The sequence below is a fragment of the Oncorhynchus mykiss genome, chromosome 11, assembly GCF_057628025.1.
Source record: "Oncorhynchus mykiss isolate SJ-2025 chromosome 11, ASM5762802v1, whole genome shotgun sequence".
Taxonomy (NCBI): Eukaryota; Metazoa; Chordata; class Actinopteri; order Salmoniformes; family Salmonidae; genus Oncorhynchus; species Oncorhynchus mykiss.
Genome location: NC_143032.1, coordinates 1,153,673 through 1,176,252, shown reverse-complemented (window position 1 = coordinate 1,176,252; position 22,580 = coordinate 1,153,673). Strand labels below are relative to the sequence as shown.

The 22,580-nt window shown below is 43.7% G+C and overlaps 1 protein-coding gene across 4 annotated transcripts; it reads left to right on the top strand.

Moving 5' to 3' along the window:
* The first annotated feature begins 138 nt into the window (after window positions 1–138).
* Window positions 139–22,434, top strand: LOC110535157 (glycogenin-1). 4 transcript variants are annotated; one of them, XM_021620019.3, is made up of 8 exons: window positions 180–340; window positions 3,544–3,679; window positions 5,812–5,986; window positions 6,055–6,217; window positions 16,078–16,204; window positions 19,918–20,134; window positions 20,370–20,462; window positions 21,902–22,434. In XM_021620019.3, the coding sequence occupies exons 1-8, from the start codon at window positions 331–333 to the stop codon at window positions 22,085–22,087; spliced, it is 1,107 nt and encodes a 368-aa protein (XP_021475694.1). In that variant the 5' UTR covers window positions 180–330; the 3' UTR covers window positions 22,088–22,434. The 4 variants fall into 4 exon arrangements, with proteins under 4 accessions (XP_021475695.1, XP_021475694.1, XP_021475693.1 ...); XM_021620018.3 differs by having other exon boundaries at window positions 19,918–20,146; XM_021620020.3 differs by lacking the exon at window positions 20,370–20,462 and having other exon boundaries at window positions 139–340; window positions 19,918–20,146.
* The last annotated feature ends 146 nt before the right edge of the window (window positions 22,435–22,580 follow it).

Genomic DNA, 22,580 nt, shown 5'->3' with positions numbered 1-22,580 from the left:
AATACTTTGGAACAGATTTACTAAATGTTAATCACTTGGAGCTGATTTGCTGTTTTTTTTACAGTCTTTTTTGTCCAACAATAATTGTTTTCTTTTGCTCAGCAACCTCTGGGATGAAATAAAATCCCCTGCGGGCCAGATTGTGATCCGTGGGCCGCCAGTTGCGGAACCCTTCCATAGATAGAGCAGGAGTGGGTGTGCGCCAAGACCCTGTCACGTGACCCACGGTCTACATGCGTCTATAAATTCACCTCCATGTCGTAGGCTTGTCCTTTCCTAACGAAGGTGCTGTGTCTAATCTACAGAGGATCTGCAACTTCTACCATCAATATGTCAAAAGGTACGTGACGGGTTGTTACAATGTAATCCTTGGATGATGTGATGGAAGTTTGGCTGTGGCAGACACGGTGGAAACTAAGTAACTTGTCGTGATTGTTGCCACTGTCAGAGGCTAAAAAAGTTACTGTGGAGTTGCAGCAATGTCCGTCGTATATAAATGATGGGATGGCAGGCACGTTGAGAAATGTACAGTTTGGTTTGTTGCCGTTATTTTGGTTTTTGTCGATCCGTGACACAACCGGCATGTGGAAACCGGCTGAGTCGTTCTTTAGTCTCTTTTCCGCTTTCCATCACCGCGTGTTTTGCAACACGGACTTTCTTAATAGAGCCGTATCGATACGTTTCACGGCTGTGTGGATAACGGTTGGGTCAATGAGTTTCGCTGTTGCTCAGTCTCTCCCTAGTTGTAACCCCATATTCCCACGTACCCTAAACAGCCGACAGGGACCGCTCAGTCGGTGCTGTCTGGCACTGATGTACCCAGCCGTTAATACTGGTGTGGACCGGTTCAACAACGTCCATTCAGGCTGCAAATGAATCATTTTCTTACTCAAAGGGTCTCTCTCTCTCATCCTGCGTTTAGACTTTAATACAACTGGGAACTGGTGGAAAAACGAGCCCACCGTTAAAGCTTGTTACAGTAACCTAAAAAAATATATATATTATTGAAAACCACAAGTTTTGGGTTTAGTGCAACGCGTCAATTCTGGCCTTCATTTTGAGGGTGTCTAGAATCAAATCGTAGATTCCTGCCGTTGTGCCCTTAAGCAAGGCACAGCACCCCAGGCGCTCTGTGGCAGCCCCCCGCACCTCTCCAAAACCTGTTTTTAGAGGTGTTTGGTGAAAAGCAGAAGACATCTTTTTGTTGGACCGCCTGCACACTTGACCAATAAAGTGATATCATTTCTCTTTTTGACGGCCTGTCATTAAATATAGTTAAGGAGAAAAATGATGCCTTTGCGGCCTGAGACGGAGAATGCTTTATGTACGAGCCGGTCCACGGAGGACATCAATCCTAGACGACAGTGCAGATCTAGTGTTAGGTTAAATCGCACTGTACCTGCATTGCTGTAGACAGCTAGACGTATGCTACTTGTTTAGTGAATTACTGTTCCAAGTGAAACTGCATGTCCTGAAGAAGGCCTACACAGCCTTCTCGTCGTGTTTTATTATATTAAGCATTTATAGGCCTACCTAAAGTCAATACAAGGTGCACACTAAAACGACAGTTATATATGTACCTGACAAATGTCGTAGTGAAACCTGACATCCTGTCCCCATGACTTACAAAAGGTGTCATCCCATGGTCATCTGCCTTTGTGATAGCAGCACTTTTTAGATCTTCATATAGTCAGTGGGTTGAGGCCTGAAGGCCAACAGCATGTCTTTCTGTGCTTATCATACAAATTGCATTTTACCAGTAAGATTAGCAGAGATCCAGTAGAACAGACTTCTGTTGGCTGTTTTTTTTGGGTGGCAGATTGCTTTGGGGTTTCTTGCTTCTAATATAACATCAGCTGTTTTCTTGGGACCAATGGCAATACGGGGTGGGAGGGAGGTACAGTTGGAAATGCATAATTTCACTTCAACTGTACCTGGTTTGGCATCTGAACACAATTTGAGGTTTTGTATCCAGTGGTTTCTTTTTACCAGGCTGTTAACCAGTTGGCCCCCAATACCAAGTGTAGTTTTTACTGTACCAGGGGATTGTTTAACTGACCAGCCAGGCCTGCTAATATTAACTGCCAGTTTCTACATTTGGCATTATAATTACATGAATCTATTTGCCCTTTGTTAGCTTACAATCATTTCATTGTTGAGACGTGAGTCTATGGGTAGTTTTATAGATTTTCCTATCTGGCACAGCATGCCAAAGTATACATCATCAAGCCCTTGGCCATTCTGTCTGGCATTCAGACATTGGTGTCATTGTTAAAACTGCCACAGACCATTGGACATCACTCCCTCACAATTTTACTTTAATTTAGTCAATATTTTCTTAACTCTATTTCTTCAACTGCATTGTTGATTAAGGGCTCGTAAGTAAGCATTTCACGATAAGGTGATAATACCTGTTGTATTCAGTGCTTGTGACAAATACAATTTGAGTTGTTAGTTTGATGCACTGATATGAGTTTTGACTGATATCCGGTATTTTCCATGCCAAAAAACCCGATACCGAAATTTAACATTTTAGCTGCCTTTTAAACCTTATCATAAGGCTAAATAGTTGCAACACACCCCAAAATTATTTGGTTGGCATTTACCCATATCCCCATAACCAGTAAAACATAATCAAAACCTATTTCGTTCACTTACTTGCTGTTTCGTTGTTCATTCTCAACCAGGATTTCATCATGCATGTCAAGCAGTGAAGTTTCTCAGTATAAGTACCTGGGTGTCTGGATTGATAAATTCCTTTGTAATGAATATATAGAAAATCTGGCTAAGGTTTTTTTTGTTATAGAAAGAAATCAATCCGTAGTATTAAAAATAAGAGATTATTCAAACTTCTCCCTGTGTTGGCTGTTGGTAATATTGTTTACATGCGGCACAACCTGTTTTTAAACCCCTTGGACGCCGTCTTCCATTAGGTTTCATCACGGGACAATTTTAGGACTCATTGTAGTCTGTATAAACATGTGGGAAGGACCTCTGTCTTTAAGAGCTGCATTCCCTATTTATTTACAAAACGAACTGACAAACTCCCTCTATCTAACATTAACTAGGATAAGAATTATAAGTTACCCGTTCACAGGAATCGATGACACAAGAGATCCCTCCAGTCTCCACAGATTTGGGGAAATCTGTTTAGTTTTTTGCCCCTATTTTGTGGATCAATCTGCAGAGTTCACTGCAGTTAGATGTGCTGGTGCCCCTCAGGCAGTTGACATTATTGATTGAGGACCTCTATGTAGTTAAATGGGATTGCTTTTATAACATTTTATTGTGCTGAATGATATTGTTTTATATGCATGTTTTAATCTGTTTTTATTGTAATGTGTACAGGGCTCTCGTAAAATAGATTTTTAATCTCAATGTGACACCCTGTTTAAAAATATATGAAAAAATGTGTGTCCTTACAAAGTATTTTTGGGGGAAGGTTTTAAGAGTAGGATTCACACCATTTGAACCTAACGCAAATGTTATTCCTAAATTTGTATTAACAAGTTATGCCCCCCCCCCCCCCCCCCCCCCATCCAGACCAGGCTTTTGTGACATTGGCCACCAATGACAACTATGCCAGAGGAGCCATGGTCCTGGGAAAGTCCCTGAGGAACCACCAGACAACCAGGAAGCTGGTGGTAATGATCGGCCCCCACGTCTCTGATCCCTGCAAGTAAGAACCTCTTTAAAGGACAATGTTTTACAACCAAATCTAAATGGTTTCACTTGTTGAAGAATTTACTCCAACCAGCGATGAATTTCATCATCCTTGTTGGGACACCCAAATACGTCTTTTCAGAAAAGCGTTCAATGTAGTTATGCAGTTCTTCAGATGTTGTGCAAATCAAATCTAATTTATTTATATAGCCCTTTGTACATCAGCTGATATCTCAAAGTGCTGTACAGAAACCCAGACTAAAACCCCAAACAGCAAGCAATGCAGGTGTTGAAGCACAGTGGCTAGGAAACTCCCTAGAAAGGCCAAATCCTAGGAAGAAACCTAGAGAGGAACCAGGCTATGTGGGGTGGCCAGTCCTCTTCTGGCTGTGCCGGGTAGAGATTATAACAGAACATGGCCAAGATGTTCAAATGTTCATAAATGACCAGCATGGTCGAATAATAATGAGGCAGAACAGTTGAAACTGGAGCAGCAGCACGGCCAGGTGGACTGGGGACAGCAAGGAGTCATCATGTCAGGTAGTCCTGAGGCATGGTCCTAGGGCTCAGGTCCTCAGAGAGAGAGAAAGAGAGAATTAGAGAGAGCACACTTAAATTCACACAGGACACCGAATGGGACAGGAAGTACTCCAGATATAACAAACTGACCCTAGCCCCCCGACACATAAACTACATGACATTGCGGATAAAGGAATGGCAGTGTAATATTCAGTGCAATGCCCCTCCGTCCATTCTACAGGTAACTGCCTAAAACAAGGAAACGCCAGTAAATGAAGGATACAAAGTATGTTGCAGGAGCTTCCACACAGGAAGTTCCAGACAACTGTTGAAACTATGCCAACGGGCATTGAAACTATGCCAACGGGCATTGAAACTGTTCTGGCGGCTCATGGTGGCCCAATGCCCCGTTAAGATGCTTTGGTTCCTTTATTTTGGCTGGTACCTGCAGCAGTAGGCTAGAGAATGGCATGGCTGGATAGGGGAAAGGCTTGAGTGGCACAAAATGGTAAAAAAATCCAGATTAAAGTTTGGAATGACACAATTGCTTTTTCCCCCTATTGTAAGGAAAAATATTTTATTTGTATTTTTTGGAACAGTAATTGGTGATATATTTTGTCAAATCTTATTCCAGTATTTGACAATTTGTAAACAGTTCTAAGAATATTTTTGTAGGACTTAAGAGTTTTGAAACAAATGTACTTTGAGGGTAGCATACCATAATATGCGTTTAGAAAATGCCAGCAGAGGACGTGTGAGTTGAACTCTCTGACCATATATGTAAGAACCTGTCACTTCCCAGTTACATTTCCCTTAATAACCCGTATAGGTCTATGCCCATAGATTGCAATATCTACTAAGCTAACAAATGGAGTTTGATGGCCAGAAAATCTAATTTGGCTGTTTTTATTTTTAATTTTAGGACCCCATATTGGTATGTATATCAATTATTTTATGAAATATTGAGTTAGGCCTTTACTGCTATAGCCCATAGAAATGCTTTGAATGACACATTCATAAATGTCAACTAAGTTTTAAAAAAGTCATAAGGAACAAAAATTAGAAGTCTGTCCTATATCTGATTATGTAAGAAAATACATGTCTACTTGTGTTATTTTTGGCACATTTCACCCAATGCACTTTCTGCAATTTTTACAACCCCCGTACTGTGTTAGCGTCAGATGACTCCCATGAAGCGTGTGCATCGTAGAGCAGAACAACTGACACCTTAGTGTTCGCTAGGCTCCCCTTTCGATATTGTAGCTCCAATGGTTCGGTCTGGACAGTTGGTTTTGTGAGAAACGAGGACGTCCACGACAGTATTCAGATGACTGCCCTAAACTTGTGGATGTCGTAGAGCCAACCAACTGGCACGGTTGTGTTGAGTTTCTCCGTATTGGTGACATTTGTAGCTCACACAGTTCGGGTTTTACAGCTGATTGTCTTGTCCGGATCATTGTGTAGGAGTTGAATACCCCTGCCCTACAAGTTTGGCATGGTAAGCCCTGGCCCCCGCCCTATGCCCCTGACTCATCACCACTGCAGTTATTCAGAATGCTTTCCACTGTACACCATATTGACGGTACGTCATGCAGTCTCTGCTTCCTCCTCTTCCTCCACCTCCACCAGGGGAGTGCTTCTCAAGATCTTTGACGAGGTACTGTTGGTGGATGTGTTGGACAGTGGAGACGCAGCTCACCTGGACCTGATGAAGAGACCTGACCTGGGAGTCACCTTCACCAAGCTACACTGCTGGACCCTTACACACTACTCCAAATGTGTCTTCATGGATGCAGACACACTGGTGAGACCGTTGGTGTTGTGCACACTCCCCCTGGTACGGTATAGTTCACCTGTATGTGTTTGTTGCAGGTGGTACAGAACATAGATGAGTTGTTTGACAGAGAGGAGCTGTCTGCGGCCCCGGATCCCGGCTGGCCAGACTGTTTCAACTCCGGCGTGTTCGTGTTCCGACCCTCCAACGAAACGTACAGCAAACTGCTCCAGTACTGCGCAGAGCACGGCAGCTTCGATGGTACGTGTTAGTTTGTAATGTTTCCTTTTGTTTTGTTAAGAAATGGAACGTCCATTTCCCATCCCATGACTTGTGTATTTTAATGCTACCTTATACTTTGTCACCTTATACCTTATTACATAGAGCTAACCATTGGCGCTTTTGTAGAAATGCAGGTCTATCGGAGTAGTGTTTCCATGGTCTGCCGTTAGGTCATGCAGCATATTGTAGTGTTTCCATGGTCTGCTGGTAGGTCATGCAGCATATTGTAGTGTTTCCATGGTCTGCTGGTAGGTCATGCAGCATATTGTAGTGTTTCTATGGTCTGCTGGTAGGTCATGCAGCATATTGTAGTGTTTCCATGGTCTGCTGGTAGGTCATGCAGCATATTGTAGTGTTTCCATGGTCTGCTGGTAGGTCATGCAGCATATTGTAGTGTTTCCATGGTCTGCTGGTAGGTCATGCAGCATATTGTAGTGTTTCCATGGTCTGCTGGTAGGTCATGTTTCCATGGTCTGCTGGTAGGTCATGCAGCATATTGTAGTGTTTCCATGGTCTGCTGGTAGGTCATGCAGCATATTGTAGTGTTTCCATGGTCTGCTGGTAGGTCATGCAGCATATTGTAGTGTTTCCATGGTCTGCTGGTAGGTCATGCAGCATATTGTAGTGTTTCCATGGTCTGCTGGTAGGTCATGCAGCATATTGTAGTGTTTCCATGGTCTGCTGGTAGGTCATGCAGCATATTGTAGTGTTTCCATGGTCTGCTGGTAGGTCTTGCAGCATATTGTAGTGTTTCCATGGTCTGCTGGTAGGTCATGCAGCATATTGTAGTGTTTCTATGGTCTGCTGGTAGGTCATGCAGAATATTGTAGTGTTTCCTTGGTCTGCTGGTAGGTCTTGCAGCATATTGTAGTGTTTCTATGGTCTGCTGGTAGGTCATGCAGCATATTGTAGTGTTTCCATGGTCTGCTGGTAGGTCTTGCAGCATATTGTAGTGTTTCTATGGTCTGCTGGTAGGTCATGCAGCATATTGTAGTGTTTCCATGGTCTGCTGGTAGGTCATGCAGCATATTGTAGTGTTTCCATGGTCTGCTGGTAGGTCATGCAGCATATTGTAGTGTTTCCATGGTCTGCTGGTAGGTCATGCAGCATATTGTAGTGTTTCCATGGTCTGCTGGTAGGTCATGCAGCATATTGTAGTGTTTCCATGGTCTGCCGGTAGGTCATGCAGCATATTGTAGTGTTTCCATGGTCTGCTGGTAGGTCATGCAGCATATTGTAGTGTTCCCATGGTCTGCTGGTAGGTCATGCAGCATATTGTAGTGTTTCCATGGTCTGCTGGTAGGTCATGCAGCATATTGTAGTGTTTCCATGGTCTGCTGGTAGGTCATGCAGCATATTGTAGTGTTTCCATGGTCTGCTGGTAGGTCATGCAGCATATTGTAGTGTTTCCATGGTCCAACCTTCCCACAATAAGGGGTGAATTTGGCCCATTCCTCCTGACAGAGCTGGTGTAACTGGGTCAGGTTTGTAGACCTCCTTGGTCACACACACCTTTTCAGTTCTGCCCACGTGTTCTATAGGATTGAGGTCAGGGCTTGACTTTGTCGTCCTTGACATTTTGCCACAACTTTGGAGGTATGCTTGGGGTAATTGTCCATTTGGAAGTCCCATTTGCGACCAAGCTAACTTTCTGACTGGTGTCTTGAGAATTTGCTTCAATATATCCACATAATTTTCCCTAATGATGACATCTATTTTGTGAAGTGCACCACCCCTGCAGCAAAGCACCCCCACAACATGATGCTGCCACCCCCGTGCTTCACGGTTGGTATGGTGTTCTTCGGCTTCCAAACATAACGATGGTCATTATGGCCAAACAGTTCTATTTTTGTTCCATCAGACCAGAGGACATTTCTCCAAAAAGTGTTATTTTGTCCCCATGTGCAGTTGCAAATCGAAGTCTGGCTTTTTGGGGGGGTTTTGGAGCAGTGGCTTCTTCCTTGCTGAGCGGCCTTTCAATGTTATGTCGATATAGGACTTGTTTTACTGTGGATATAGATACTTTTGTACCTGTTTCCTCCAGCATCTTCACAGGGTCCTTTGCTGTTGTTCTGGTATTGATTTGCACTTTTTGCACCAAAGTAGGTATATCTCTAGGAGACAGAACGTGTCTCCTTCCTGAGCGGTATGATGGCTGCGTGGTCCCATGGAGTTTATACTTGCGTACTATTGTTTGTACAGATGAACGTGGTACCTTCAGGCGTTTGTAAATTGCTCCCAAGGATGAAACAGACTTTTGGAGGTCTATAAAAAATAAAATAAAATCTGAGGTCTTGGCTGATTTCTTTTGATTTTCCCATGATGTCAAGCAAAGAGGCACTGCATTTGAAGGTAGGCCTCGAAATACATCCACAATAATTGACAATTAGCCTATCGGAAGCTTCTGAAGCACAATTTCTGACATTTTCCAAGCTGTTTAAAGGAATAGTCAACTTAGTATGTAAACTTCTGATCCACTCAAATTGTGATAGTGAATTTTAAGTCAAAACAATTGTTGGAAATAATACTTGTCATGCACAAAGTAGATGTCCTAACCAACTTGCCAAAACTATAGTTTGTAAACAAGAAATGTGTGGAGTGGTTGAGAAACTAGTTTTAATGACCCCAACCTAAGTGTATGTCACTACTTCATGAGAGGCATTTGAATGTTTTAACAGTTTAGCTTCTGTCCCTCTCCTCGCCCCTACCTGGGCTTGAACCAGGGACCCTCTGCACACATCAACAGCCACCCTCTAGCTAGCTAGCTAGCATTGTGTATGATCTGTGTACAGTAGTAATATTATTCTAATCATAAATCCATTTGCATTGCTAGTTATAGACTAATATTAGCGCACATTGGTCCTAGTTAGCTTTAGCTAGCTGCAGATTCATACTCAAGCTATGACGATGTTTGTTTTGTTAGTATGAGTTGGGATTATTCCGGTTCATTGTCTAATCCCTCTGCATATGACTCCATCAGTCTACTTTCAGAGAAGTGAACCATACATTTAGTTTTTCTTGCATTAAGCATACGTTTCAATTAAAACGTTTATTTTAAACGGCATCAAAAGCCAACTGTAAATCCTGAAAAGGCTTCTCAATATTAGATGCCCTAAAATAAGTAATTGTCATTAGCATACAGAGTCCACTCTTCACTGTCATTTATATACTGTGAAAAGCATTGGACCAGCGGGGTCAAGTGTTCAAGCCTTTTTGATAAGTCGATAAAATGTAAGTGCACAGTTTGGCTATCTGACGATAGTTATCCAACTGGCACGTATCGCCACCCTTATTTAAAGGGCTGAAGTAGGCTGCGTTCCAGCTGTTTGGAATCTTATTACTTGCCAATGAAAGATTGAATATGAGTGATGGGCAGCAAAGATGTATATTTTTTAAATAAGGGTTAAATTCGTCCAGGCCGGACACTTAATATCAATAGATAGGAGTGCCTTCAACTCCTGAGCTTGTTCTCGGCTCTCAGCTGTCGGCTGTCTAGCGGCATGCAGAGCCTCATTTGCAGATGTTATGATGGAGTTCATTATCAAATGAAAGCCCAGCTTTAGCAAAATGCTCATTAAACAGGTCAAGCAGTTTATTCTGGTCACGTATCTGAGGTCAATTTCAGCAGAAGACCAGAGGAGGTCATTTTAACATTCATCGACTTAGTGGTTTTCCATCATTTTGTGCGGTTGAGGTTTCTCTTGGTAGATTTGTCATAGAAGCTAGATTGGCCTTTCTGTATTAACAAGATGCTCTTATTTCTGGAGAAAACATGATTGCATTTAACGCATTCTCATATCTGTCGCATGTGTGAAGTCTGACAGAACTGCTTCAAGTTCTGTGACTATGAACCGATGGAAACTTTAGGCCAACTTCACAAAGATCGCTTAAACCATTATGGAAACAACCAATGGCTGAAAATTATGCGGATTGTTAGAATAACTTGAAGTGTTGACTTGGAGATGTCTTTTTGTTTGGGCCTGGCGACTGCATTTATCAATTGCGTAGAAGCCTGTACAATCAGTCCTCGTATGGCCTCTGAGTTATGATAACAAGTCCCAGTATAAATTGCCCATAGGCATCATAGCATTTCCCCCAACCACACAGAACAGTGAATCAAGGGGTTGTATTTTTGCAGATGGCTTATAGCATCCTATTAAATCTAAGTTAATTAGCTTTTGATAACTGCAGTTTCAATTCTAAAAACTGCTTTGGTTTAGATGAAGACCTTAATTCATTAAATTTAATTTAACCTTTAACTAGGCAAGTCAGTTAAATTCTTATTTACATTGATGGCCTAGGAACAGTGGGTTAACTGCCTTGTTCAGGGGCAGAACAGATTATATATATTTATTTTTACCTTGTCAGGGTTTCGATCTAGCAACTTTTTGGTTACTGGCCCAAAGCCAGGCTACCTGCTGCCTACGGGCTCCCGAGTGGCGCAGCGGTCTAAGGCACTGCAGTTCAGTGCTAGAGGTGTCACTACAGACCCTAGTTCGATTCCAGGCTTTATCACAACCGGCCGTGATTGGGAGTCCCATGGCCCAGTGTCGTACGGGGTAGGCCGTCATTATAAATTTGTTAATTGACTTGCCTAGTTACATTACGTATCCGTCTTTAATATAAATGACTACCTCTCATTCACTTGGTCACATCGATAAACATCAGCCAGTCGAGCCTATAGACTGATTTATAAAATATTTGTTTGTCCGGTTGCGGACAGAACTAAGACGGTATGAACCCAGTCTTTTGTCTTGTACAATTTACACATCAGACTCATGTTAATGTGTCGGTCCCAACCCTGATCTAGGTTACATTTTAGAGTCAGAAGTTCATCCACAGCCATTGGGCCTGGGTTCAGGGGAATGTTTCTTAACACCAAGAGCAGAAGAAAAATGAAACACCTTGATTTGTTGCTTCCTAAAATCTCTACACTTATTATTAAAATAATCCTAACTTCAGTCCTCTGATACAACAGTTGGTAGCCAGACCAAAACCTGCAGATGAGAATGTATTAATGAGCTGTAGGAATCCAACGGTAACACAATCAGACCACTCTTTAAGATAAAAGCTGCGGTACCATCAAAGTAGGGTTTGGTGTTTTCTGGGTTTTTACCCTACCACCCCCACTCTTCAGGGGACCGGCACACGCCTAGTCTGCAGGCACACGCCTAGTCTGCAGGCACACGCCTAGTCTGCAGGCACACGCCTAGTCTGCAGGCACACGCCTAGTCTGCAGGCACACGCCTAGTCTGCAGGCACACGCCTAGTCTGCAGGTGACCAGAAACAAGCTACATACGAATAATACCAGAATAGATCATCTAGTGATTGTAGATTTTGCTGTGAAGAGACCGAGATGAGATTGAGATCTCTCTCATTCTGATGGTGGAAATCGGTTTGTATAAGTTAAACCAAATCAAGTGGTTTTATGTATCAGTTTATAAACCATGTGCTGTGGAATTGGTACATTGCACATCTCTTCCCATTTTTTTATTTTGCAACTTGTATGGGGCAGCTTTCAACACGTTTTCTTCAAATGAAACTGGTATATTTTTACATTTATGCCAATTATTTTCAGTGAATTTGTATCTTTTTGATATTTGGCAGAACAAGTTCCCTGCCTTTCTACCTCTAACATGGTATTTTGTCACCTGTGAGTCACAGCAATCTTTAGTATTTGGTTGAGGTGATGGTAGAAAGTTGTAGTAGCTTTGACTACTCGCTCAGCCTATAACGGTTAATATACACTTCAGAGGTACAACGGGCTCAGCGGAACGGCTCAGCCGCCATCTCGGCTTGCCTGTGAGGGCTGGTATGACACAAAAGGAACCTGGGACAAAACAAACTACGATCACTTATCATCCAAGAACGCAGTCTCTCCATAGCCCACACTAGCTTGTTGGAGGCGCCTGTCCATCTTTAATTTGGACGATTTGTTAACTGCCTGGATTCCCTGTGCTGTTGACTTACACACATTAATGGGTTAGCCGTATGCTAACTGGCTAGAGCTGCGGTATGCTAACTGGCTAGAGCTGCGGTATGCTAACTGGCTAGAGCTGCGGTATGCTAACTGGCTAGAGCTGCGGTATGCTAACTGGCTAGAGCTGCGGTATGCTAACTGGCTAGAGCTGCGGTATGCTAACTGGCTAGAGCTGCGGTATGCTAACTGGCTAGAGCTGCGGTAGGCTAACTGGCTAGAGCTGCGGTATGCTAACTGGCTAGAGCTGCGGTAGGCTAACTGGCTAGAGCTGCAGTGTTTTTAGTCAGCGTTGGTCTTTAAATGTTTCGCTGTGACTTGCACTTCTCTGACCTTTAACATTTATGCTCCGGCTCTCCACTACAATTGGAAAACAGTCGGGGGCCATTATTGTGCCAGTCATTTTTGGCGTGGCTGTGTAGCGCTGGCTAACCAACTATTGGGCAATGGCAGATCGGAGTGATGAAATGGTTCAGGAGAGATCAGGCTTCAGGTCTTGGGCCGGGGGCGCCTCAATACAATTTCCCCTTTATTACTGCATACTGTCCAGGTGGCAGTGAGGCAGTAGCTGGACCTGTGGTTCAGTATCATCTGCTGCCAAGGTACACTGGCAGTGCCCCCAGGGGTAGAGCTGCATTCCTGCTGGCTTCTGCTCAGCCCCTCTAAATGAAGATTCTTGGGCTCATTAACTTCCTGGAACCTCTCTGCTAGAGTGAAGCCTCAAGGGGGGCATCTGGCCGGCCTGGGGTTGGGCTGACAATAGACGGATAGTACTTCAGCCCCTCTGTTTGTAATAAACTGTAGAAACAAGTAGTTTAGACTGCAGACGCAGCGCTACGCTGTTGAACAGACTAGTCTCCAGTTTAAAGGTCCTCCTGCTCACGTTCTGTGTACAGTAGATAGACTACTCTAACGTGTGGCTAGTTTGTCCTCAACCTCCAGCACAAGACATTTTCTCCATGTCGTAATTTGACTGGTGGATTGTGAAACCTTGGGTGTAGATTACTCAATGACCTCTTTCATACCTTTTACGTGTGTTTGTCATCTCTAGGAATGTGAGCCTCTTCTGAGAAGGTTACTCAGCTGTTGGTGTGTCATTTACAGACTTCCTCGGTCTAGTGTGGCGGAATGTCGTCCTCTGTCTAGTGTGGCGGAATGTCGTCCTCGGCCTATAGTGTGGCGGAATGTCGTCCTCGGCCTATAGTGTGGCGGAATGTCGGCCTCGGCCTATAGTGTGGCGGAATGTCGGCCTCGGCCTATAGTGTGGCGGAATGTCGGCCTCGGCCTATAGTGTGGCGGAATGTCGGCCTCGGCCTATAGTGTGGCGGAATGTCGGCCTCGGCCTATAGTGTGGCGGAATGTCGGCCTCGGCCTATAGTGTGGCGGAATGTCGGCCTCGGCCTATAGTGTGGCGGAATGTCGGCCTCGGCCTATAGTGTGGCGGAATGTTTTTCAACTGAAACAGTTTACTCCAAACAGAAATCCACTGACACCATGACGTCTAACTACCAGAAGAATACAGGGGTCTCCTTTGTGATGTTCTGACCATTGCTGGCACTGTGATAGCCACACTGCCAGGCTGCCCTTCCTATAAATACATCTGTGGAAAGTGACTGACTGTATAGTGACTTTATCATATAGCGATAGAGATTCTGTCAGCTCAGACATTTTGCTATTTATATCTCTGGATGGCTAAAGCATAGTGACTGGATATCAAATCCAGTGTTATTTGTCACAGGCTTTGGAAACAACCGGTGTAGACTAGCAGTGAAATGTTAACTTACAGGCCCTTCCCAACAATGCAGAGAAAAGGCATAAAGTGAGACCAGAGGGTAAACCGTAACAGCAGCGTATGTAAAGAGCTGGTGCAAGAAAGGCTGAAAGCAGGGGTAGCTATTGGTTAACTATAATGGAGAAAATAAACTAGAATAAATAAACTGTTGGAGTTAAGAGAAGAGGGATTTATACCTATTCTGGAGGGAATGGTATTTGTCTGAGGCTTTCTGGCTGTGGCTCAGCTTTTCATGACCTGGAGACCTACACAAAGTATCAGATCTGAAATGGATTCTAGATAGGTGGATCTTTCATTTAAAGCCACTATTAGAACGTCACTTGAGTTTGAGTTTTGACGACTGGTGCTATTTTCTGACGTAACAAATGCATGGCTGTTAGGAGAGAGAGGAGTGCTGTGTTTGCTGCCACCACCCCCATCCAACCGTCCAGAAATATCCTACACCGCAGTCTGTGTAAAGAGCATTGTGGGTACTGTGTCTTCAGAAAGTGTTCACACCCCTTGACTTTTTCCATGTTTTAAAGCATGATTTTTTTTAAAAATGGATTCAGGTAACTTTTTTGCCACTGCCCTACACACCATAATGTCAGTGGAATCGTTTTTTGAACATTATTACAAAAAATGAATGCAATGTTTCGATTCTAAGTCTTCAACTGTATGTTTGGGCAAATCCAATATTACACTTAACTGAGTACCACTCCATGTTTTCAAGTGTAGTGGTGGCTGCATCTTATGGATGTGCTGCCGGGACGGCAGGGTAGCCTAGTGGTTAGAGCGTTGGACTAGTAACCGGAAGGTTGCAAGTTCAAACCCCCGAGCTGGCAAGGTACAAATCTGTCGTTCTGCCCCTGAACAAGGCAGTTAACCCACTGTTCCTAGGCCGTCATTGAAAATAAGAATTTGTTCTTAACTGACTTGCCTAGTTAAAAAAAGAAATAAATATTTTAGAGCTCAGCACAGGCAACATCCTCGAGGAAAACCTGGTTCAGTCTGCTTTCAACCAGACACTGGGAGATGAACTCACCTTTCAGCTGGACAATAACCTAAAACACAAGGCCAAATCTACACTGGAGTTGCTTACTGAGAAGACAGTGAATGTTCCATGTTTTACCTTAAATCTACTTATCTGCAGAATGGCGAGACTTGAGATGGTTGTCTAGCGACGATTAATAACCATTTGAAAAGGGTCATCTACATATGATGCACAATGCAGTTGTGGAAAGCTCTTAGACATACCCAGGAAGACTCACAGCTGTCATCTCGGGTGTGAATCTCAGGTGTGTGTAGTTTAGTGAGGGGAAAAATGTAATCCATTTTGAGTTCGGGCTGTAACAACAACGTAGAATAAGGTCAAAGGGTATGAATACTTTCTGAAGGTAGCTTCTATTCAGACCAACTTATGTAAACATTGAGTGACTTTGTGTACATCCAGTTTTACTGTCAGGACTGATCTGAGCAGTCACCTGACTAGGAGCCTGTGGCGGTGTTGGCAGGAGGTCAAATGGCTTTAGGGGTCAGAGGTGAATCAGTTGGATAGACGGCTGAATGACTGACAGCCAGCTGATCCATACATGGGTACAGATGCTTCCCTCTGAAGTCTATCATTTAGACAACCTGTTCACATTACGTTAGTCATTTAGCAGAGTGACTTAGTGCATCCATCTTAAGGTATCTAGGGCGAGACAACCACATAGGAAGTAAATTCTTCCTGAAAGTAGCGATCAGCGGCGTCTCCGTGTGTCCACCTGTTTTATAGTCTCTGAGGTTGTGGCTTGGGTGCAGAGGATATTAACAGAATGGTTTTGTTTCACAGCATCTGTTTATAAAATGTTGGTCTTTCTGCGGTGGGCTTCTTGTTAGCCTCACTGTCTGGTCTAGTCATATCCTGGACAAGGTACAAAGCTCATGATGATAAATTAATTACGTCTAGATGGAGTAAGTCTTGAACCAGCCTCTGCTTCCAGGCTTCCTGGTGTTTTGAACCAGTCATAACCATTTATGTTGGGGCAAAATATATTGTGCTTCCTGTTGTGTGTAATTGCTAACAGATGTTTTTCTTCTGTCTCTAGGTGGAGACCAGGGGGTCTTGAATGGCTTCTTCAGTAACTGGGCAACAGCAGATATATCAAAACACCTCCCCTTCATCTACAACCTCAGCAGCATAGCGATCTACACTTACCTTCCAGCATTCAAACAGTAAGTACTCAATCTACACTTACCTTCCAGCATTCAGTCAGTACTCAATCTACACTTACCTTCCAGCATTCAAACAGTCAGTACTCAATCTACACTTACCTTCCAGCATTCAAACAGTCAGTACTCAATCTACACTTACCTTCCAGCATTCAAACAGTAAGTACTCAATCTACACTTACCTTCCAGCATTCACAGTCAGTACTCAATCTACACTTACCTTCCAGCATTCAAACAGTAAGTACTCAATCTACACTTACCTTCCAGCATTCAGTCAGTACTCAATCTACACTTACCTTCCAGCATTCAAACAGTAAGTACTCAATCTACACTTACCTTCCAGCATTCACAGTCAGTACTCAATCTACACTTACCTTCCAGCATTCAAACAGTCAGTACTCAATCTACACTTACCTTCCAGCATTCAAACAGTCAGTACTCAATCTACTCCCCCCTTTCAGTACTCATATGATAGAACTGTGTAGCTCTAGTTACTGGTTTAGGCAGTAACGACTATCTGAATAGATCTCTATTTCTTACATCGATAAACCATTCAGCTGAATCACAAACATGGCTATCAAGTTAATATTTGAGGTGTTTTCTACAACTCCCTGCTTGCCTAACGTTAGGTGGGAAGATCAGCAGTGACTCAATAGTAGACTACCTGTAAAACCCCTAGCAGGGAAAGGTTTGTTGGTGTGGGTTGTGAGAACGGGAGGCGTAAGGTGATACGGTCACATGAAAGTGTGCTCATGCTATGGCATCAGGTTACCAGTGATGGGAGCTTTTACGGAGCAGCAGCATAAAGTCTAAAGGCTTCTCCCAGCTACTGTTGGGCCCAAGGCCTTGTTGGGTTAGATATCAAGCCGGCGCTTCACAGCTGAGGCCAAAATAAAGCTATTTATTTAAAGACCTTAATGCCTGTAGACAGGACCTCTGCTGGTCAGTGACAAATCTCTCCCTCCTTTCTCTCTTGCCCTTCATTCTCTCCCCCCACCACCCCCCTCTCTCTGGCATTTATTTTTCCTCTGGCAAAATCAGACATTTCATCAATGTATCTCAGCAGTTTATTTATTTCACCTTTATTTAACCAGGTAGGCCAGTTGAGAACACCTTTATTTAACCAGGTAGGCCAGTTGAGAACACCTTTATTTAACCAGGTAGGCTAGTTGAGAACACCTTTATTTAACCAGGTAGGCCAGTTGAGAACACCTTTATTTAACCAGGTAGGCCAGTTGAGAACACCTTTATTTAACCAGGTAGGCTAGTTGAGAACAAGTTCTCATTTACAACTGCGACCTGGCCAAGATAAAGCAAAGCAGTTCGACACACAACGACAGAGTTACACATGGAATAAACAAAACATACAGTCAATAATACAGTAGAACAAAAGAAAACAACAAGTTTATATACAGTGAGTGCAAATGAGGTAAGTTAAGGAAATAAATAGGCCATGGTGGCGAAGTAATTACAATATAGCAATTAAACACTGGAATGGTAGATTGGCAGAAGATGAATGTGAAGGTAGAGATACTGGGGTGTAAAGGAGAAAGATGCATAAATAAATACAGTATGGGGATGAGGTAGGTAGATGGGCTGTTAACAGATGGGCTATGTACAGGTGCAGTGATCTGAAAACTGCTCTAACAGCTGGTGCTTAAAGCTAGTGAGGGAGATGTGAGTCTCCAGCTTCAGAGATTTTTGCAATTATTTCCAGTCATGGGCAGCAGAGAACTGGAAGGAAAGATGACCAAAGGAGGAATTGGCTTTGGGGGTGACCAGTGAGATATACCTGCTGGAGCGTGTGCTGCTATGGTGACCAGTGAGCTGAGATAAGGCGGGGCTTTACCTTGTAGAGACTTGTAGATAACCTGTAGCCAGTGGGTTTGGCGACGAGTATGAAGCGAGGGTTAACCAACGAGAGCGTACAGGTCGCAATGGTGGGTAGTGTATGGGGCTTTGGTGACACAACGGATGGCACTGTGATAGACTGCATCCAGTTTGTTGAGTAGAGTGTTTGAGGCTATTTTTATAGATGACATCACCGAAGTCGAGGATCGGTAGGATGGTCAGTTTTACGAGGGTATGTTTGGCAGCATGAGTGAAGGATGCTTTGTTGCGATATAGGAAGCCGATTCTAGATTTAATTTTGGATTGGAGATGCTTAATGTGAGTCTGGAAGGAGAGTTTACAGTCTAAGCAGACACCCAGGTATTTGTAGGCCCTCCGATTTGACACACTGAACTCTCAGAAGTAGTTGGTAAACCAGGCGAGGCAATCATTTGAGAAACCAAGGCGGTTGAGTCTGCTGATAAGAATGTTGTGATTGACAGAGTGGAAAGCCTTGGCCAGGTCGATGAATACGGCTGCACAGTAATGTCTCTTATCGATGGTGGTTATGATGTCGTTTAGAATCTTGAGCGTGGCTGAGGTGCACCCATGACCAGCTCTGAAACCAGATTGCATAGCGGAGAAGGTATGGTGGGATTCGAAATGGTCAGTAATCTGATAACTTGGCTTTCGAGGACCTTAGAAAGACAGGGTAGGATAGATGTAGGTCTGTAACAGTTTGGGTCTAGAGTGTCTCCCCCTTTGAAGAGGGGGATGACCGCGGCAGCTTTCCAATCTTTGGGAATCTCAGACGATACGAAAGAGGTTGAACAGGCTGGTAATAGGGGTTGCAACAATTTCGGCAGATCATTTTAGAAAGAGGGTCCAGATTGTCTAGCCCGGCTGATTTGTAGGGGTCCAGATTTGCAGCTCTTTCAGAACATTGGCTATCTGGATTTGGGTAAAGGAGAAATGGTGGGGGCTTTGGCGGGTTGCTGTGGAGGGTGCCGGGCTGTTGACCGGGGTAGGGATGTGGAAAGCATGACCAGCAGTAGAGAAATGCTTATTGAAATTCTCAATTATCAGAACAGTGGGCAGCTGGGAGGAGGTGCTCTTATTCTCCATGGACTTTAGTGTCCCAGAAATTTTTGAGTTAGTACTACAGGATGCACATTTCTGTTTGAAAAAGCTTGCCTTAGCTTTTCTAACTGCCTGTGTATATTTGTTCCTAACTTCCCTGAAGAGTTGCATTTCACGGGGGCTATTCGTTGCTAGCAATCAGTAATCAGTTCACATATAGTATCGAGGGCACAGCTGGGGGCAGAGGGAGGTCTATAGCAAGCGACAACAGTGAGAGACTTGTTTCTGGAAAGGTGAATTTTTAGAAGTAGAAGCTCAGGAAGGGACTGGTGGGTAGGGGGGACGGAGCGGTTCAGGAAGGGACTGGTGGGTAGGGGGGACGGAGGGGTTCAGGAAGGGACTGGTGGGTAGGGGGGACGGAGCGGTTCAGGAAGGGACTGGTGGGTAGGGGGGACGGAGCGGTTCAGGAAGGGACTGACTCTTGGAATCTTATTACTACTGATTAAATGGTACGGTATCTTGTAGAATTTAATCACAAATGTATTGCCCAATTTGCTGCCAATATTGCAGATATACAGGCCGAAAGCCAATCAAACATGTCAAACCACAGCAGTCACAACAATCTTTAATTACAAGAGGAGTTGTATTTCGCTACAAGATTTAAGCAAATGCTTTTACGCCTGCATTGCTTGCTGTTTGGGGTTTTAGGCTGGGTTTCTGTACAGCACTTTGAGATATCAGCTGATGTACGAAGGGCTTTATAAAATACATTTGATTGAAGTAAATTAACATGCATTCTGTTCCAGATACGGTGCCAACGCCAAGGTGGTCCACTTCCTGGGTCAGACCAAGCCGTGGAGCTACACGTACGACCCCAAGACCAAGAAGGTCAGCGGGGACATGCAGGAGACCTCCACACACCCCAGCTTCCTCCTGGACTGGTGGTTCCTCTACTCTTCCTCTGTGGTGCCCATGATGACGGAGGGATATGGAGACCAGCCCTTCCACTCTGGCTGTGTGGAAGTCAGTCTAGAAGTATTAGCCTTTTCTTCCTCTACAGAATGTATCAACAGCTGGAACAATTTAAATTAAGTGCTTACTTGGATGCTTCTTGTTAGTAAGTAAAAGTAATATTGTCTCATCGCACCTGAATTAATACCAAACGATATAAATTACGATGAGTCAATAGATGAAATGCAGTGTTACTTCAGTCCTGATGGCTGTTGCGATGTGTAACCCTCATTCGTCCATCTGATAGTTCCAATCCTCGGTCAAAGAAAGTTGTAATCATCATGGTCACTGGCATGAGCTGTGGTCCCAGATCTATAGTCACAAGGGGGATGGATGGAAGGTATGCTGAAGGAGACTAGATGGTTGTGATGCTACCTTATCAGACAACGCCTTGTCGCTCGTCACTAATAATTGCTGCTTCTTGTGGGCAATCTGTTCTACAACAAACCTGGCTTAGCGTCTAGCCCTATAATACTATAGCCGTGTGTTCGCTGGCTATATGAACTGAACAAAAATATATAAACGCAACATTTAAAGTGTTGGTCCTGCGTTAAATTAGCTGAAATAAAAGATCCCAGAAATATTCCATATGCACAAAAAGCTTATTTCTCATTTTGTGCACAAATTTGTTTACATCACTGTTGGTGAGCATTTTCTCCTTTGCCAAGATAATCCATTTACCTGACAGGTGTGTGTGTATATAGAGAAGCTAATTTGTGATCTGATCATTACACAGGTGCACCTTGTGCTGGGCGACAAAAGGTCACTCTAAAATGTGCAGTTTTGTCACACAACGCCACAGATGTCTCAAGTTGAGGGAGGGTACAATTGGTATGATTACTGCAGCAATTCCCCGTTAATTTATCTACCGTAAGCCAACTCCGAGGTCATAAAGGATAATTTGGCAGTCCAAATTACATCCAACCGGCCTCAACTGCAGACCACGTGTATGGTGTTGTGTGGGCGAGTGGTTTGCCAATGTCAACATGGTGAACAGAGTGCCCCATGGTGGGGTTATGGTACGGGCAGGCATAATCTATGGACAATGAACACACTTGTGTTTAATTGATGGCAATTTGAATGCTCAGAGATACCGTGACGAGATCTTGAGGCCCATTGTTGTGCCATTCATCCGCTGCCATCACATGTTTCAGCATGATAATACACAGCCGCACGTCGCAAGGATCTGTACACAATATCTGGAAGCTGAAGATGGCCTGCGTACTCACTAGACATGTCACCCATGAGCATGTTTGGGGTGCTCTGGATCAACGTGTACGACAGCGTGTTCCAGTTCCCGCCTCCTATCCAGGAACTTCACACAGCCATTGAAGAGGAGTGGGACAACATTCCACAGGCCACAATCAACGGCCTGATCAACTCTGTGAAGGAGATGTTTTGCGCTGCATGAGGCAAATGGTGGTCATACTAGATACTGACCAACGGATGCATCTGTTTTCCCAGTTATGAAATCCATAGATTAGTGCCTCATGAATGTGTTTCAATTGACTGATTTCCTTTTTAAATGATCAGGAACTCAAAATCTTAAAATCTTAAAATCTTGGCATTGTTGCCTGTTGAGTTTATATATTTGTTCAGTATAGATCGATTTGATGGTTTGGCGTGAAGTTGATGTGTAAATATGAATGGCAGGTTTTACATAATTGTGTAGCTGTACTGACTGAAGAAACGGTTTTCTCCGTAGCTTTTAGTTTTGTAGCTTTTTCCTGAATTCATCAAATCAAGTTCTAGCTGTTAATATTTTGTTTCCTCCTCCAGGGAAGCAGCACGTGTTTCCTCCCACAGTGTAGCAGCACGTCCCAGGAGCCCCATCACACCGAGCCATACGTGCCACCCGAGACATCTGAGGAACGCAAGCAGAAATGGGAGCAGGGCCAGGCGGACTACATGGGAATGGATTCGTTTGACAATATCCAGAAAAAGCTTGATGCTTTTCTCAAATAAACGTCTACAAGGGATCACTTAGTTTGACAGATTGATTTAGTAGATCCCCCCCCCCCCCCCCCCCAATTCTCGATCTCACCAATAGTTGGTTCTTTAGTGAACCACTACCCACACCAGCTCTAAGGATTACAGCACATTGTTTTACAATGTGAAACATTCTGACATCGTTGGCAGAGCGCATACTACACAAGTATTGCATAGTGTATGTATGTTTAGGCTGTCATACTGTAAAGATGCCCACATTGTGAAGCACCATTTTTTTTTGACACGCATGATTTAAAAAATGTTTTGAAATTGCTATATTTGTGAAGAGAATAAACAGCAATAAAATATGGCCTTGTCAGATATATGAACATACGAGCCTTACATGGGGACACTGACACATTTTAAAGATTAATACTTTATTTTTTGGGGCACTGAAATACTTCTGAATCCTCAGACTAACAAAGCATTTCATGTATTGTCCTGAAATGTCCTGTGAATGGAGTCTCCA

What these genes read in the sequence shown, in the direction of transcription:
- LOC110535157 (XM_021620018.3), top strand. An exon ending in AGAGCACGGCAGCTTCGATG is followed by an intron (nt 6,218 to 16,077) that starts GTACGTGTTAGT and finishes TTCTGTCTCTAG; the next exon opens with GTGGAGACCAGGGGGTCTTG. An exon ending in ACAAGGGGGATGGATGGAAG is followed by an intron (nt 20,463 to 21,901) that starts GTATGCTGAAGG and finishes TTCCTCCTCCAG; the next exon opens with GGAAGCAGCACGTGTTTCCT.